The following is a 15809-nucleotide window of genomic DNA, read 5'->3' on the forward strand; positions in this document are numbered from 1 at the left end:
TCGGATCCGGCAATAGAACAACTGGATCCGATCGTTCAATCAACCCGAATCCGATCTGTTCACGAATTAGTGTATCAAGTTTGACTCAAATAGTCAAAATATCCACTAAAAATTTGTGTATATAGGAATAGAAATATTGCAATTTACTATACGAAATTAAGCGCTTCAAAAAACAAATAATATCATTATAATAATGAATTATCTTTTTCTCCCTATTTGAGGGTGAATCACCCATGCTTCTCTCAAGGGCTGACGCGGCCTCTTAAGGACCTGAGGTACGTCGGATCGGTTCGCGTCCACGCACACCTCGAAAGAAACATGGGTGTTTCTCTTCGCTGTGTGGTTCTCTGCAGCCTGGCCTGGCCTGGCCTTCATCGTGGAAATGGCCCGAAACAGAGCTTGAAGATGACTCCCCATGTCTCCTTCATGACTTTGCTCATCATCACAGCACAGATTCGTCATTCTGTTGGGCCGAGAACAAAGCATCGAAGTGAATACACAGAACCGATTCCATGTCAACAAAAGCAATACCCGCTTTGATCGATGGTAAGTGCGAGAACGCTAATCTCGCAGTGCCATCTTCCCCTTTAAGTACAATCTGTGCAGCGAAGACATACATCGGTTGTTGGTGGAGGAACGTCCATGGAAGCTTCACAGGAGGCGTCTGCTTCGTTTGGTAACCGGAGCCACTGTGACGAGGTCCGATGGGTGATGCACGTCAAGCGCACTCTCGAAACCATGAACGAGGAGGACTACTCGCGAGGCCCTGTCTCCATCTTCGGCGTGCCTAAGAGCTTCCTCTCCGTCAAGCCGGAAGCGTACATCCCACAGATCGTCGCGCTTGGCCCGTACCACCACTGGGATCGCCAGCTCTACCAGATGGAGCACTACAAGCTCGCCGCCACCAAAAGAATCCAAAACCAGCTCCAGCTCCACGGCTTCACGTTCCAACAAATCGTCGACTACTGCGTGTTGAAGGAGCACGCCATTCGATCCTGCTACCACAGGTCAGCCTCGTCCCTACTTTTCGATTCGACATTCTTCGGTCTCGCGTTCTGAACTCCCAAGCTTATGTTCAGGCACATCGATCTCCATGTGGATACCTTAGCATGGATGATGGCGATCGATGCCTCGTTCTTGCTCGAGTTCCTTCGCAACTTCTCCTGTGAGAAGGGTCCATCGATGTCGCAGATGACGGACTTGATGGGGATCAAGATGGCTTGCAACTCGATCTTGAGAGACGTCGTGATGCTGGAGAATCAAATCCCACTCTTCCTAATTCGGAAGATGCTGTGCTTCCAGCGCTCCTCAAGTCAAGCTGCGGAGGATGAGCTCTCCATGATGTTGGTCAGGTTCCTGAAGGCGGTTTCTCCTTTCACGGCCACGCAGAGCCTCGCAAGGATCGTCCAAGTCAAGCGATACGCGCACTTGCTGCAGCTGCTCTACTGCATCATCGTCGCCAACGCCAAAGATATGTGCAGCAGCAGCAACAACAACAACGAGATAGAGTGTCTGATCGATGCGCCTGAATCGAACAACGAGCAGAACAAAGTCGATTCGCAATACTCGACGCAGCTTTTTGACTCGGTCTGGAGTTCGGCGTCCGCCCTACACATCATGAATCTGCTCATAGTGAAGCCCATCGAGTTCCTGTTGAAGGTCCCATGGCCTGTCGTGACTGCCGTATTCAGAGGGGTGAGGAGGTCCTACAGACCCATTCCCTGTGAACCATTGTTGGCCGAAGAGATCGAGATCCCATCCGTCACCGAGCTCATCAAAAGCGGCGTCAAGTTCGCGGCCACCGAAGGAGACTTGAGGACGATCGAGTTCGACACGAAGACCGCCACGTTCTACTTGCCGACCATGCTTTTCGACGCTAATTCCGAGGTCGTGCTGAGGAACCTTGTAGCATACGAGACGGCGGCGGAGCCGGGTCCGCTGGTCTTCACTCGCTACACCGAGCTGGTGAACGGGATCATCGACACCAAGGAGGACGTGCGGCTGCTGAGACGATCCGGGGTCGTCCAGCACCGGATGAAGAACGACGAGGAGGTGGCGAAGCTGTGGAACGGGATGAGCAGGTCGGCGAGGCCGACCAAGGTGGACTTCCTCGACAAGGTGATCTCCGACGTGAACGGCTACTACAATAGCAGGTGGAGCGTCAGGGCTCGGCGGTTCATCAAGAACTACGTGACCGGCTCGTGGCAGGTGCTGACGTTCCTGGCCGCCATCTTGCTCCTGTTGTTAACCTGCGTCGACGCCTTCTGCTCCGTCTTCCTCTGCAGCTCGCTCTGGTCGAGCCTCGTGTGAAGAGTCAAAGCGGGAAGAACCAGTGCCTAATGTGTCTTCTTTTGCACTCGGTCTCGTTTACAGAACAGGAAACACAATCGAGGAGCAAAGAGATGATCTGTTCAATTAATTTAGCAACTAAATTAAAAGAATTAAAATCGTGTTACTGTTGTGGGAAACAATTTTGAGCTGTGGCCTCGAAGCCGACGCGGCTCGATTTGGGTCCGGACGACCGGGATCTCCCTAGGGCGTTCCTCGAGCCCGCTGGGGTGGTTGGGTGCGATGGTCCGATCGGGACAGGGTCGTCGTTTCCTTCGGGCAGGAACTCCTCGCCTGTGCGTCCGACGGGGGCCTTCGCCTTCGCACCTGCACAAAGGTCGGGCTGGGGTGCTCGGCTCGACCCCTCCGACGATCAAGTAAGATGATAGCGGAGGGGGTTTCAGATGAAGAAGTGTTTTGAGTCTCCCCCTCTTTTCGGATGAACGAGAGGGTATTTATAGGAAAGCTTACTGTTGTTTGATGTGCCCACCTGTAGGGGGCAAGCTAGTAGCGTCTGACATGGGCGTTGGCGTGACGTGAAGAATCGCGTCTGAGTAAGCGTTAATGCACCTCAACCGGTGTTCAAGTTCGATTGACCGAATGCAGTCGCACCGATCGAGACGTGAGGCGTCGACTGACGTCAGTCGAGTCTTATCATAATTATTATCCTAATCAGTTACTAAGTAAGAATGATTTAAATTTAATTATTTTACCTCTAATCTGAATTAGGCCGAAACTAATATATATATATACACACACGGCACCCCGAAAATTTTCATGGGTAAAGAATAGTCGTTGCTAGTCGATCAATTGCAGCACTAATCTTGATGGTGGCCAAAGCGTGATGGACGCAGATGGTGCTCTGCAGTGGATGTGCTGTAGGGTCGAAGAGCTCGACCGTCTTTCGACCCGCCACCGTACATAAAGTGTTAGGGTTGGCGACCGGACTAGCCGAGGCGATACTGTCGTTCTGCTGCGGCGCTTGATTTGATTGAAGTCACATTGCTCCTCGATCATGGCGGAACAGGTTGGCGCGAATCTCCTTTGGTTTCTTTTCTCCAAGTACTTGTTTTGCCCCATGCTGTTGTATGTTTTGGATTTTAACGCCTGGAGCTGTTCCGTGACGATTCGAAGTCCTTTTTTTGGTTTTTGGTACAAGAGGGCCGAGAGGGATCAAATTCCAATTTTGGAGTTTGGGGAACCCTAATTGAATGCTAAGCGAGGTTCTTGGGCCGAGACTGTAGAACATTAGTTTGTAGAATTTGCAGTCCTTGATTACTTTCGTTGAGGAATAATCGCTTGTTATCTGATGTAAAGTCTGATAAAGTCTATGTTTAAACTTTGTAAATCATGTATTTGCTATGGTTGATGATCAGAATGAGTCCATTTGACGTTGTAAGTTTCCAGATGAAATTGGTTTCATTTGGCATTTGTTGATTGCAAAATCATGCCTTTTTATTTAGGGAATATTGCATATTGGGAGTGATGTCCCTTTCTGACTAGCTGCTTCTTGTGCTTCAATTGAATCTTGTGCAGACTGAAAAGGCATTCCTCAAGCAGCCAAAGGTGTTTCTTTGGTAAGCCAGTTATTTCTTAATGTCATAAGCATTTTGTTTTGTTAGATTTTAGGATCATTGATATAGTGGACAATACAGCTCGAAGAAATCTGGAAAGGGGAAGAGACCTGGCAAGGGTGGCAACAGATTTTGGAAAAGCATTGGACTTGGATTCAAGACCCCAAGAGAAGCCATTGAAGGTGGGAGATCTAATTTCTCTGTCTCGTGTCACTTTTGTTTATCTCCTTCATATTTATTAGTTTGTGTCTCTTTTTGATGGATAATTCATCCCTTTAAAAATGCAATTTTCTTTGTCATTTACTAAGTATCTTGCTAATTATCTTCTGAGTTATGGCTGTGCTAGGAAATATCAAGCATACAATTGATTTGGAAACTATGTGATCTAACACAGATTTTTTGTAGTGTTAGTTGATCAAGTCATGATTTTAATTTTGCATAAGTTTGTTTCTCTTAAATCCTCTGTGTTAATAATTTTGGGAATTATAATCTATTGGTTTCATTCACTTTGATTTGTTGTTAATACTCCAATGTTTATAGTTATTTTTGTTTTATCTATCATTCTCCAATGGTTCACATATTTTTCTGGATAGCTTCACATTTTTTTCCTAGCGACACATGACAAGATATTTTAGGTAGTTTGAGTTTGACATCATGTAAATAATTTGAAATTGATATTTTGTACTGGATTTTTCTTCGATGCCCATGGTTATAATCAAGGTTTCAAACATCGGTTGGACTGATATACACTGTATTTACCGGTCACACTAAATACCAGTACAAAAATGTATATCTTGATACTGACACACTATTGTTCATTTTTCACTTTTATAATTTTATTCAATGGTATTGGATGATAGAGGTTGATATACTGCTCAATGTACCGGTATTCTGCATGTCCAATACTAGCATGCTATCTGTTTTGTCTCAATGGATTAGCAGCATTTGGGTTTGAATTTTTAGTTTTATTCATTAGTTATGTTGATTTAGAACTTTACTTATTGGCATATGTATATATCTGTATGTGTTCTCTCTATTAAGACAATCACATCAAATGTGTTGTTGTTTATGATGTAAATAATATATAGATTTGTCTTGTACATCACATTTCATACTTGCAAACTTAAGCATGTCCCTCATTTCACCAATATTTATGTTTTATTCTAAGGAAATAAAATGCTGTCACAGATAATTTTTTCATCTTTCTTTATATCTATTGGAAGCTGATAGTTGTAATATCTTGTGTGATACTAGTTTCTCCTTGATGATTCAGTTGTTTGCTTCAGCATGATTTAAGTTATAGAACACACTGATGCCAACGTGAAAGAATTGTGTGTTTTCTGCAGGGACTTATATTGATAAGAAATGCCCATTCACTGGAAATGTGTCAATTAGGGGCCGCATATTAGCTGGTACATGCCACAGTGCCAAGATGAACAGAACCATTATTGTACGCAGAAACTATCTTCACTATGTGAAGAAATATCAAAGGCATGTGAGACCTTTTTTGCTGTTTATGTTTCTTAGTGGGGATCTAATTTAAATTTTTTCTTCTGTTAGGTATGAGAAGAGGCACTCAAATATACCTGCACATATTTCTCCCTGCTTCCGTGTGAAGGAAGGTGACCATGTTATCATAGGCCAGTGCAGGTGAGCTTGTTTCTCAACTAGACATACTAACTTAGGTGAAATGCAGGCTTAGTTGTTTTTCCTATTAAAATGCCATGTCATTGGTCTCCATCAGATTCAGCCTTCACAAAGCACTTTGGGCTGGAATCCTTTTGCTGTCTAATGAGTTGTGGTGTGGAACTTTTTATATAATTATTCAATTGTATTTTTTTACTGAGGAGGAAAAAAGGTTGATTGGCAAGTTAACCCATAGAAAATGAGACACAATGGACACCCTTCTCGGTCGCACTTTGCTCACTAACCCATCTATGTCACTTCTCTCATGGATCAAACCATGGCACCTGAAGCATCCGGATACCAGGGCATAAGCTGTTAGTATTGCAAGAAATTCTATCGTCAAATTAAAGACTTACATTCAGTCATTTTGTGGTATAAAATTTTGGAACAAAGTACTGCATGTCCATTTTCTAGTGTATTAGGCCTTGGGATTAGAACATATGGTAAGTTATTCTGCACACACAAACTTGAGACACAATCTATGAATTGAAATATTGATAATTTCATCCTTCTGTACAGGCCCCTGGCAAAGACTGTGACGTTCAATGTGTTGAAAGTCATTCCAGCTGGATCAACAAGCGGAGGTGGGAAGAAGGCTTTTGCAGCAGTTTGAAGTGTGAGGGTCTCAGGCATTTTGGAGGACTAAGAGGCTGGATTTATAAAGATTTCTACATGGGATGCATTAAAATGTTTTAAGAATCCTCTATTAGGTTATCTTGGTTCAGTTCTATAACTATTTTCTTTCAAGCTTTTAGCTGTTACCATGGATGCATGATTGTTTATACTTCTTTGAACAATTCAAAATTCTTAATTCTGATCAGATGGCAGCGTTCCTTATGTTAATCAAATGGCCTTATGATGGATGCCTGAAATATCTGTTTACAAAATGTTGGTTTAGATATCAGAAAGGAAAAAAGGAGTGTTCTCAGTGATTGGATTCTGCAGTAGACACTCTGCCACTCTCAATCAGCTGTAAATTACTACCATTATTATTAGAATAAATGTGACATTTTCATATGACTAACTATTCACTGTCAAAATCGTCTGCGCCACAGCTGAATCATCTTCAAACACATCACTAGCAGAAACCATCATAAAGGAAGAAAAAGGAGCAAAAATTATTGTCCAAGGAGAAGACTGAGCAGAAGAAGCAGAACCTGTAATTGACATGAGCTATTGAGGTGTCAGTCCTTTACCCTTGTCCTCATTCTTGCATATGGTAATTGATTACAGACACTTTACATTCATGCAACTTCAAGTATCATTAATTCCTTGGGCATATTTCTACGACAACGATGAGACTTGGTATAACGATAAAGTTGTTCTTCCGCTCATTTGCAAACTCTTTTAAGAACTAATTTTACCATTAATATATAAACTATATTACCAACATACGAACACAGCCTGAGACTCAGAATGCGAAGGCCAACACCGTCATGGATTAACCTTCTAAAATGCTTCTGAGATAGTGCAGCCCTTCTGCAGAGATGCTTCTGTGCACTCTTGTCCTCTGAACCTTTGTCTTTGAAGGCAACTCTGAATGGAAGCATACCATCACAGCAGTCAGATTGTCCGTGGCACCTCGCCGTAATGCCTCCTGGACCAGCTCTTTGCAGCACAGTTTCATGTCGTTGTGTTCCCGGAGTTGCCTGCGTGCAAAGTCGACAGCATTCTGACTCGTGAAAACCTCCCATATCCCGTCGCTGCATATGATCAAGAACTCATCTTCTTTTGTTAAGGTCACCATCTTGAGCTCCGGTTCGGCACTCAACGGTCCACCTGGCTCACCAATCTCTTTCATGCCTTGGAGATGCCAATCACCTAGAGCTCGGGTAACCTCGAGCTGGTCGTTCAAGTAGCCATATTTGATGCTGCCGCCAAGAGATTTCACGCGTGTCTGTTCGTTGATGCAGCAAGGCCTGTGATCCTTGGACATCTCCACTGCCGTCCCGAGCCGGGAAAGCACTGCTCGGCAGTCCCCAGCATTAGCAACTAATAGAGATCTGTGATGAACAGTCATTTGCACAAATAAGTATAACAACAATGGCAATAAAAACTAAAACGTAACAATCAAATATACCAGAGAGAATTGATGAAAAACAATAGGATAGGATGAGAAAAGAATACTAAGTGGTTTCAGAGCCCAAGATTCTCGGAACAATACCAGGTTCCCTTTGTTGGTGCAGAACTCATCATTTCTTTTGACATGTGAATCATATTAAACGATATTTTCCTCACCTTATCTTATAAGGCAAATCTGTTCTAATGATGTAAAAAGGACCTTATTATGTATTATTCTACTTATAAGGGAAGAAATAGGTTTATAGGACATTCAAAGAACTAATATAAAACAGTATGTCCGAGTTACTGCAAATGCACTTCTAAACAATGCAACAAATTCAAGCATACAAAAGCGATAAAACTGAATCTCTCGGTCAAATCCATCAACATTTGTAAATTCAATTCAGTGATTAGGAAACACACCTCCCAAATATCATCGCAGTGAGTGCAGTGGTGCCAGAAGACAGTGAGGATTCAAGATCACACGTCCTTGCAAATTGAGTGTCGGTTCGCTTAAATGACCTTGTGACTACCTTCTCGAGCTCAAGAGGGAAATCAGCATCTTCCACAATGACCCTAGGTAAATTATCACGGACAAAATGTGCAGCACCTTGTCCTCCATGTCCATCAAAAACCTAAAACTCAGAAAGATGAAGGATGGTGCCAAAATAAATAGCCTCTTCATGGAAATTGTGTTGTAATAAGCAAAAGAAAGGAGCATCAATGTTTATCATAATTGTAATTTCCTGCCAGTATTTATTTGGTTTAAGTTTCTTTTCAGTTACATGAGCATAACAATTTTTATTTTGAATAATCATGTAAATTAAAATCAAGCTTTAGAACCCAATCATTCAAATCCATTCAAAGATGGCATCAGTCTCTCAAAATTTTTTGGCGACCTATACATAGTCGATATGGTTCATGCCAATGCATTAATTCCAGCATCGTTGTCATCTGACTCGAAGCACCTTCCACTGCTTTCCCTAGATCCTATCGGTATCAGAGCACTGTTTAGATACTTTTCCTGCATTACAATTGAACTTTCAAGTCCGTAGGCATCGTCGAACTATGAATAAAACTCTGACTTAATATAATATGAACTTCTTCCTCAAACATTATTGAACCCTTATTTATGGGCAATAGCAAGCTCCACATCGTTTGCCTCAAAAACATTTGGTTTACCATTCCTATTCTGTATTTGCATAGTACATGCGTAAGAAAGAAAATAAATGTGATTAGCAAGGACTTACTCCATAGAAAGAAATGACACTCTCATCGGTAGAATGATATCCAAACTTCTTAGCTAGGTCGGATATGCACACATGAGTATCTTCCATGCGATCACGACCGCCAATATCAGACCACTCTCCTGATCGGATGACTGGGACAAAATCCACAGACTCTTTTAGCCCGCTGTTCACAGTGGTTGAATTCTCGCATATTCTCTCCATCTGCCAACATATTAGCATGGGCAAGCCATAATCAGCAAAGAAGAAAAATCATTAGTAGCGCATGCCACGGAAATTTGATCAGCAAGTGGTAATCATCTATCTTTGTGTTGACAAACCTTAACATATTGTTTACTTAGAACCTGTAAAACCTTCTGAACGCATAAGAATAGAATTCTAGAAAATAACAAAACTAAATACAAAGTAGAAAATAGAATAAGTAGCTTAATTAAGAAGGAAAAGAAAAGAAACAGCAAGCACATGTTGACTACGTCGTGAAGTATGTGGTTCAGCGAAAATTTAATGACACATTTTGTCAAGCAAATATGGGCATTTCTTGTTATTCTCGTCTCATTTCCGTTCCTTGGACATAAAGAACTCATCAGATTTCTATTCAACTCATCATTAGAAAAGGGAAAAGGAAGGAAGCAGCCTTAGAATCAGTCTCAGCAGAAACCACCTGCAGATCAAGATTCTCTGCCAAGATCCAAGAGTAAGATTAGTATTGGATGCTCATCCTAATAGCTGATGGCTTTCATCAAACAGGCAGCCCTTTCATGAAATTCTAGTAAATAACTAAAAGGAGGAAAAGCAGGAAACCTCGAGAAGAATAAAAGGCTTGAGCAACAGATCCGTTTAAACTTTTGTCTGCCAATTTTGCAGAGTCATGGAATTAATCAGATACTTAACCAGAATTAATCAGATACTTAACCCAGAATTTTGCTTGCCACACAATCATCATTGAGTTTAGATTTCATATGGGCATATGAAACACTACTACCTAATAGTCTAACCTTTCATCACAGAGGAGTGGAGCAGAATACACAATCATCTCTCCTTTAGGACAGCCATGGAACACCATCAAACCCAAAGACAACAAGCCACCAGCCAAAAAATAACGGCACAACCCACCATGGTGATCAAGATGCATTTACCAGACAAGAAAAGCCATCTAAAGACGATTTCGACAGATTTATGTTCATCAAAGTTCAAAACTTCCAAAGAAACAAGATCGTCCACAATCTAGAATCCAATCGAACAACCAGATCACCACCAAAACATAGACTCACATGGAGTAATCTATCCCAGACAGCCAATGATCTACCATCTGACCGAGAAAAAAGCCAAGAAAGGCAAGCACTTGGAGATCTTACACAGGGCTTTTCGGAATCAGGGCTCCTCTCGGTCTGGTTCTCGGAGAACTCCAATCCTTCACAACTCTCACCCTCCTCAACCTGGTTCTTGTCGACGCACATGGTGGTTGCAGCAGGAATTATTGGAGACAGGACTTGTTGGGCGTTTTGACAGCTTCAGTCAAGAGGAATCAGAGAAAGATCCGCGGAAGGGAAAAGAAAAGAATGGGGGAGGAAGGCCGGAGGGGGAAGCAGAGGAAGGAAGAAAGGCAGGAGAAGATTCCGAGGATGCCGAAGCGGTCGGTGGGATTGAAGGGGGGAGAAGAAGCGTGTGGCGTTCCTTTCCCTTAGTGTGGGTCGAGTAGATTTACCGGTGTCAGATCTTTCTTGCTTTCCTTATTAGCCGCAACTTTTCACATTTTCTAGAACACTTTTTTAATTTAAAAATATTTTAATTATTCCTTAAAATCTTTTTACCTATCACAGTGATTTAATATGTTACAGTAATTTTATATAATAAAATATTATTAACCTTAATTAAATTAAAATATGATTTTTTTAATAATATTTATTTTTTAAAATAATAAAAAAATATTAAAAATTGATTAAAAATGAGCGAAAATTTTAACAAAATATTATTTGAAATAAAATAAAATTATTTTTTGAAAAATATTTAAAATATATTTTGATATTTTCGAGGGAAATCAATCTTTCCTAAAGGAAAAAAGGGAAAGGAAAAGGGGGGAAGATTTGACGGCTCATTAGGTGGATGCTGGGCCTGCCACGTGTCGGCAGCGGATCTTTAGGCTTCTCTTGGTCGGGGACACGTTTCCCACAACGTTAACTTTTCTCTCAACGGTAATTGGAGATTTATTTCAGCAACACTTTCATCTCTCTGAAAGATTTTTTTTTTCTTTTTGCTCTAAAAAAACATGTGGATTTATTGTTTATTTTTTTTTTTATAAATATAAAATAATAACTCAAGAAAAAGAAAATTGTGATGGAATATTACAGAAAAATATCTCTTTTATTATTGTGTTCGAAATATATCACAGGATGACTGCACGCAGTCTTCTCTCTTTGTTTCAGTTTGGATCTTATCATCTCAGGAAGACTCGGCGTTGACTCGTGATGAGGTGATTAATATCATTAATGAGAAAGGAAACTTCATGAATTCAGATCACAAGTCAGCGTATAGGGAACTGAAACAAATGTTGTCTTTCCGAATCAGGTGGGCTCTTCATAGCACTTCTCGTGCTCATCCTGAGACGACAGTCTTCCATCGTCTCCAGGTGAAATGGTCAAGATGAAGCTTCAGGGTTGTCACTATAGCAAGCATCACAAGCAGTTCCAGTCACAGCTTGGTTTCTGCTCAACCCTAGAATTTGGACCAGTGAGGCCACACCTTAACATTGCTGCACATCACTAAAGGACAAGAGTCTCAGATTCTTTTAGATTGCCTCGATATAGTACCAAAAGAACAGCCAAGCCAAGAAATGGTTTTGTATGACTGTCGTCCTTCATCATTGGGGGTAATCTTCAGGAAAAGGAAAGGCTCAAAAGGATTTGTTTGAACTTCCACATAATTGGCAACACAAGTGACCACAAATAATGGAATCTTCCACATGAAACAACACGATCAGAGTTACCGAGTGCATGAAAACTCCAAAGCAATGGTAAAGATAAAGAACATTTAGTTGAAGATCTATCAGAGCACAACAAAGTGGCTATAGTTTCTTCTAATAAAATAGTGTGTGGTGGGTGAGTCAAGCAACAGCTGAACAACAAGAAATGGCACTTGCTGAGGTGGCCACAAGGCTAAAATGTTGTATGTGTAGAAGTTGAGTGGAACATTCGTACATATATATGGCTAATGAAGTTTCCTGATACCCCTTTTTTTACACAATAGATGTGGATTGATAGTGATTGACACAGAGAGGGAACATGCAATTACCATTGACTTCTTCTATAAGAAACTGAAAATGGTGAGGGGATTAGGTGGGTGTTTCAATGGTCAACCAAACTAAATTAGGGATAATCTACAAGTCCAAGTTAGGTTGTTTCTTGGGCAAGTGAGTTATTTGTTGGAAATACTATTTAAAATTGATTGTTGTAATCCTTACCAGGGTATACAGTTTCAAATGATACCGTTCGGTACGGGTGGTACGTACCGATCCGACATATTACTAATACGCGGAGCATTCGTTACCGAGCGGAACACTTAAAAATATCTCGTATTAGACGATAATGGATTATATCGGGCGGTAACGATCGAAATTTCGATCGTTACTGTCCGGCACACTTCAGTAATAGTCGAAATTGATCGTTACAGCTTAGTAACAGTGCTCCAACTGTCAAATTAACCGTTAGAGCTCTTTCTCATATGTTTTTAAACATTTCTTCACCCCTATTTCACTCCATTTCATTCTCGTACTCTCTTAAATTATCTCAAACTATTTTTTTCTCGTATTTGTGTTCTTCTAAACTCTACAAAATAACAATTTATGAATTGAATCGAAGCTAATTCGGAAAGATTAAAATGAAAGAACTTTCTAATCAAAAGATATATATTTTCTTTCTTTAATTAGAGAGTAATTAACATCTTTAATATTATGATTAGTATGTTTAATATTGATTATTTTTAAAATTAGATACTATTAAGTATCTAATAGGTGTATGACTCGGTATATCTAAATTAAGTATATAATTATATACTATTGATTAATTCGAATGATTTTACGTAGATGTACCGTTCGATATACGATACCATACTGTATCGAGACAAGCTAAAAAATATTGGTACGATACAATATTTTAATCTTTCATCCTTACGGTGCCAATCCTTTTAAGTTGTATTGGTCCTTTGTAACATGTTGCTTCTCACCAGAATGCATCAAACAATGTCATATATTTTTGAAGTTTGAATGATGATGGTTGACTCACTGAAATGATTGGAAATTAATCTTTTTAATAATTTTATTCCCATTATTTTCTCTGTATATCAACTTGATGTTTATGAAACCTTCAAGGTTAACTTAATTAAGCCTTACCAAACTGTGTTGCAAATTGGCTCTTGTTGCAGTCTATAGATCTGTTGGGAAGAAACCCGGAATAATTCTTTCCCTCTTTGTGTATCAAAATAGGTTCCTCGTCAAAATACCAACTTGATATTCAAATGCTAATATCAATCAGCACAGCATAAACAATAGAGCAATAAATCAATCACACAGTGAGACCAAATCTTTTTCACGTGGAAAACCCAATGTGGGAAAAACCACGGGACCGTAGTCCACCTCAAACTTCCACTATCAATAATGATGATAACAGGTTTACAGTAGGTCTTCTCTAGAATAACTAGAGGATCAGAATAACATCAAGAACATAGATCTTGGCTCAAGAATACCATATCTTCATCACATAGGTGGATCTCCTCCAAAGAGAATTCTAGGTCTCACAGAGTGGATATCGCAGGAAAGTACCTTAGAGATGGTAAACTGCAGATCAACACCGTTAGGATTGTAGAGTTTGCTGCAAGGATTCTCCACATAAAATTTGGGCCGAAATTGACAACGTTTGGCCACCGATCGTCAAGCAGAAAAACTCAGAAACCTTACTTTCTCTCTCTATTTCTCTCTGCACGCCGTCGCTGTTCACTGTGCACGTACCCTGCACGCTGCACGCTGCTCTGCGTTTTTCTTTTCCCTGCATACCCTAATTTGCCTTACTTCACCTTAATTAGTGATTTGGGCTCAATAGGCCCAATTTGTCCAAGCCCACGTATGGGCTGGACCCAACAATTCTCCCCCTCCAGCTCATATGGTGGGTTGTACCAAGCCCGCTCTTCGCCTACATGCTTCAAGCTTCTCCTTAGGCAAAGACTTTGTCAACATATCTGAACCATTCTCATTGGTATGCACTTTTTCCAACTGTAATTCTTTCATCTCAAGCACATCACGAATCCAGTGATATCTCGCATCAATATGCTTGGATCTAGAATGGTATGTTGAATTCTTGGAGAGGTGAATGGCGCTCTGACTGTCACAGTAAACAGTATATACTTCCTGTTTCAAGCCCAATTCCTGTAGAAACTTTTTCATCCATAAAGTTTCCTTACAGGCTTCAGTAACTGCTATGTATTCTGCTTCTGTGGTTGATAGAGCAACACACTTCTGTAACTTAGACTGCCAAGAGACTGCTCCTCCTGCAAATGTCATCAAGAATCCCGAAGTGGACTTCCTGGAATCAGTATCACCTGCCATGTCTGCATATGTGTACCCTTCTAACACAGGTTCATCATCACCAAAACATAAACACAACCTGGAAGTACCTCTTAGATATCTTAATATCCATTTCACTGCTGCCCAATGTTCCTTTCCAGGATTTGAGAGAAATCGGCTAACAACTCCAACTGCATGAGCTATATCTGGCCTAGTACAAACCATAGCATACATCAAACTGCCTACTGCAGATGAGTAAGGCACTCTGGATATTTCTTCTTTTTCTTTCTCACTTGTAGGACATTGTTTTGAACTCAGCTTGAAATGACCTGCAAGTGGAGAACAAACTGCTTTGGCTTTACTCATGTTGAATCTTTCAAGAACCTTTTCAATGTAAGTCTCCTGAGATAGCCAAATCTTCCTTTTCTTCCTATCACGAAGAATCTTCATGCCAAGTATTTGTCTCACCGATCCTAAGTCTTTCATGGCAAAAGACTTACTTAGCTCTCTTTTAAGCTTTTCAATTTTTCCAACATCATGGCCAACAATCAACATATCATCAACATATAGCAGTAAAATAATAAAATCATCATCTGAAAATTTCTTCATAAACACACAATGATCAGATGTGGTTCTATCATACCCTTGGCTCATCATAAAGGAATCAAACTTCTTGTACCATTGTCTAGGTGCCTGTTTGAGTCCATATAAGCTTTTCCTAAGCTTACATACCAGATTTTCTTTTCCCTTGACTTTGAAACCTTTTGGTTGCTCCATGTAAATTTCTTCTTCTAAGTCACCATGAAGAAATGTTGTTTTTACATCAAGTTGCTCAACTTCTAAATTCAAGCGGGCAGCCAAACCAAGAACAACTCGGATAGAGGACATTTTCACAACCGGAGAAAATATTTCTTCAAAGTCAATACCTTTCTTCTGACTGAATCCTTTCACAACTAGTCGTGCCTTGTATCTTTGTTGTGAGCTATTGTTTTCAGTCTTCAATTTATAAACCCACTTATTCTTGAGAGCTTTCTTCTCTTTCGGCAGCTTTACCAAGTCATAGGTGTGGTTCTCAAGTAAGGATCTCATCTCTTCTTGCATGGCTTTAACCCACTCACTCTTATTCTCATGTAGAATAGCTTCTTGGTAAGTTTCTGGCTCTCCCCCGTCAGTAAGCATAACATACTCATGTGGAGGATATCTGGTAGAGGGTTGTCGCTCTCTAGTAGATCTTCTCAATGGAATCTCAACTGGTGGTGGAGGTGCCTGTTCAGTTGGTTCAGCATCATCAACTGTAGGTGTATCATCACTAGTATTCTCACCACAATCTTCTTATTCATCTCCCCCATGATCATCATGAAC

The 15809-nt window shown here is 40.7% G+C and overlaps 3 protein-coding genes across 3 annotated transcripts; 2 read left to right on the forward strand and 1 right to left on the reverse strand.

Annotated features, from left to right (window-relative positions):
- Nucleotides 1-566: 566 nt before the first annotated feature.
- Nucleotides 567-2461, forward strand: LOC135643348 (putative UPF0481 protein At3g02645). The gene is made up of 2 exons (XM_065160182.1): nt 567-1007; nt 1080-2461. Exons 1-2 carry the CDS (start codon nt 643-645, stop codon nt 2308-2310), a joined length of 1596 nt encoding a protein of 531 aa, XP_065016254.1. The 5' UTR covers nt 567-642; the 3' UTR covers nt 2311-2461.
- A 767-nt stretch (nt 2462-3228) lies between these two features.
- On the forward strand, nt 3229-6408 carry LOC103992415 (small ribosomal subunit protein uS17). The gene is made up of 6 exons (XM_009412097.3): nt 3229-3355; nt 3865-3905; nt 3984-4084; nt 5249-5393; nt 5463-5552; nt 6108-6408. The coding sequence occupies exons 1-6, from the start codon at nt 3344-3346 to the stop codon at nt 6199-6201; spliced, it is 483 nt and encodes a 160-aa protein (XP_009410372.2). The 5' UTR covers nt 3229-3343; the 3' UTR covers nt 6202-6408.
- A 318-nt stretch (nt 6409-6726) lies between these two features.
- Nucleotides 6727-10593, reverse strand: LOC103992416 (probable protein phosphatase 2C 27). Its single transcript, XM_009412098.3, has 4 exons — nt 10252-10593; nt 8900-9100; nt 8073-8284; nt 6727-7591 (listed from the first exon to the last, which is right to left on the reverse strand). The coding sequence occupies exons 1-4, from the start codon at nt 10351-10353 to the stop codon at nt 7030-7032; spliced, it is 1077 nt and encodes a 358-aa protein (XP_009410373.2). The 5' UTR covers nt 10354-10593; the 3' UTR covers nt 6727-7029.
- Nucleotides 10594-15809: the final 5216 nt, after the last annotated feature.

The sequence above is a fragment of the Musa acuminata genome, chromosome BXJ3-7 (genome assembly GCF_036884655.1).
Source record: "Musa acuminata AAA Group cultivar baxijiao chromosome BXJ3-7, Cavendish_Baxijiao_AAA, whole genome shotgun sequence".
In the NCBI taxonomy this organism is placed as follows: domain Eukaryota; kingdom Viridiplantae; phylum Streptophyta; class Magnoliopsida; order Zingiberales; family Musaceae; genus Musa; species Musa acuminata.

Excerpts from the sequence above, each read along its gene's own strand:
- LOC103992415 (XM_009412097.3), top strand. Across the intron at positions 3,906-3,983 it reads CAGCCAAAGGTGTTTCTTTG|CTCGAAGAAATCTGGAAAGG; the intron begins GTAAGCCAGTTA and ends TGGACAATACAG. Across the intron at positions 5,553-6,107 it reads GTTATCATAGGCCAGTGCAG|GCCCCTGGCAAAGACTGTGA; the intron begins GTGAGCTTGTTT and ends CCTTCTGTACAG.
- LOC135643348 (XM_065160182.1), top strand. The coding sequence starts at position 643 with ATGGAAGCTTCACAGGAGGCGTCTGCTTCGTTTGGTAACCGGAGCCAC. Across the intron at positions 1,008-1,079 it reads ATTCGATCCTGCTACCACAG|GCACATCGATCTCCATGTGG; the intron begins GTCAGCCTCGTC and ends GCTTATGTTCAG.
- LOC103992416 (XM_009412098.3), bottom strand. The coding sequence starts at position 10,353 with ATGTGCGTCGACAAGAACCAGGTTGAGGAGGGTGAGAGTTGTGAAGGA. Across the intron at positions 9,101-10,251 it reads CTGATTCCGAAAAGCCCTGT|ATGGAGAGAATATGCGAGAA; the intron begins GTAAGATCTCCA and ends ATATGTTGGCAG. Across the intron at positions 7,592-8,072 it reads ACTGCGATGATATTTGGGAG|ATCTCTATTAGTTGCTAATG; the intron begins GTGTGTTTCCTA and ends TGTTCATCACAG.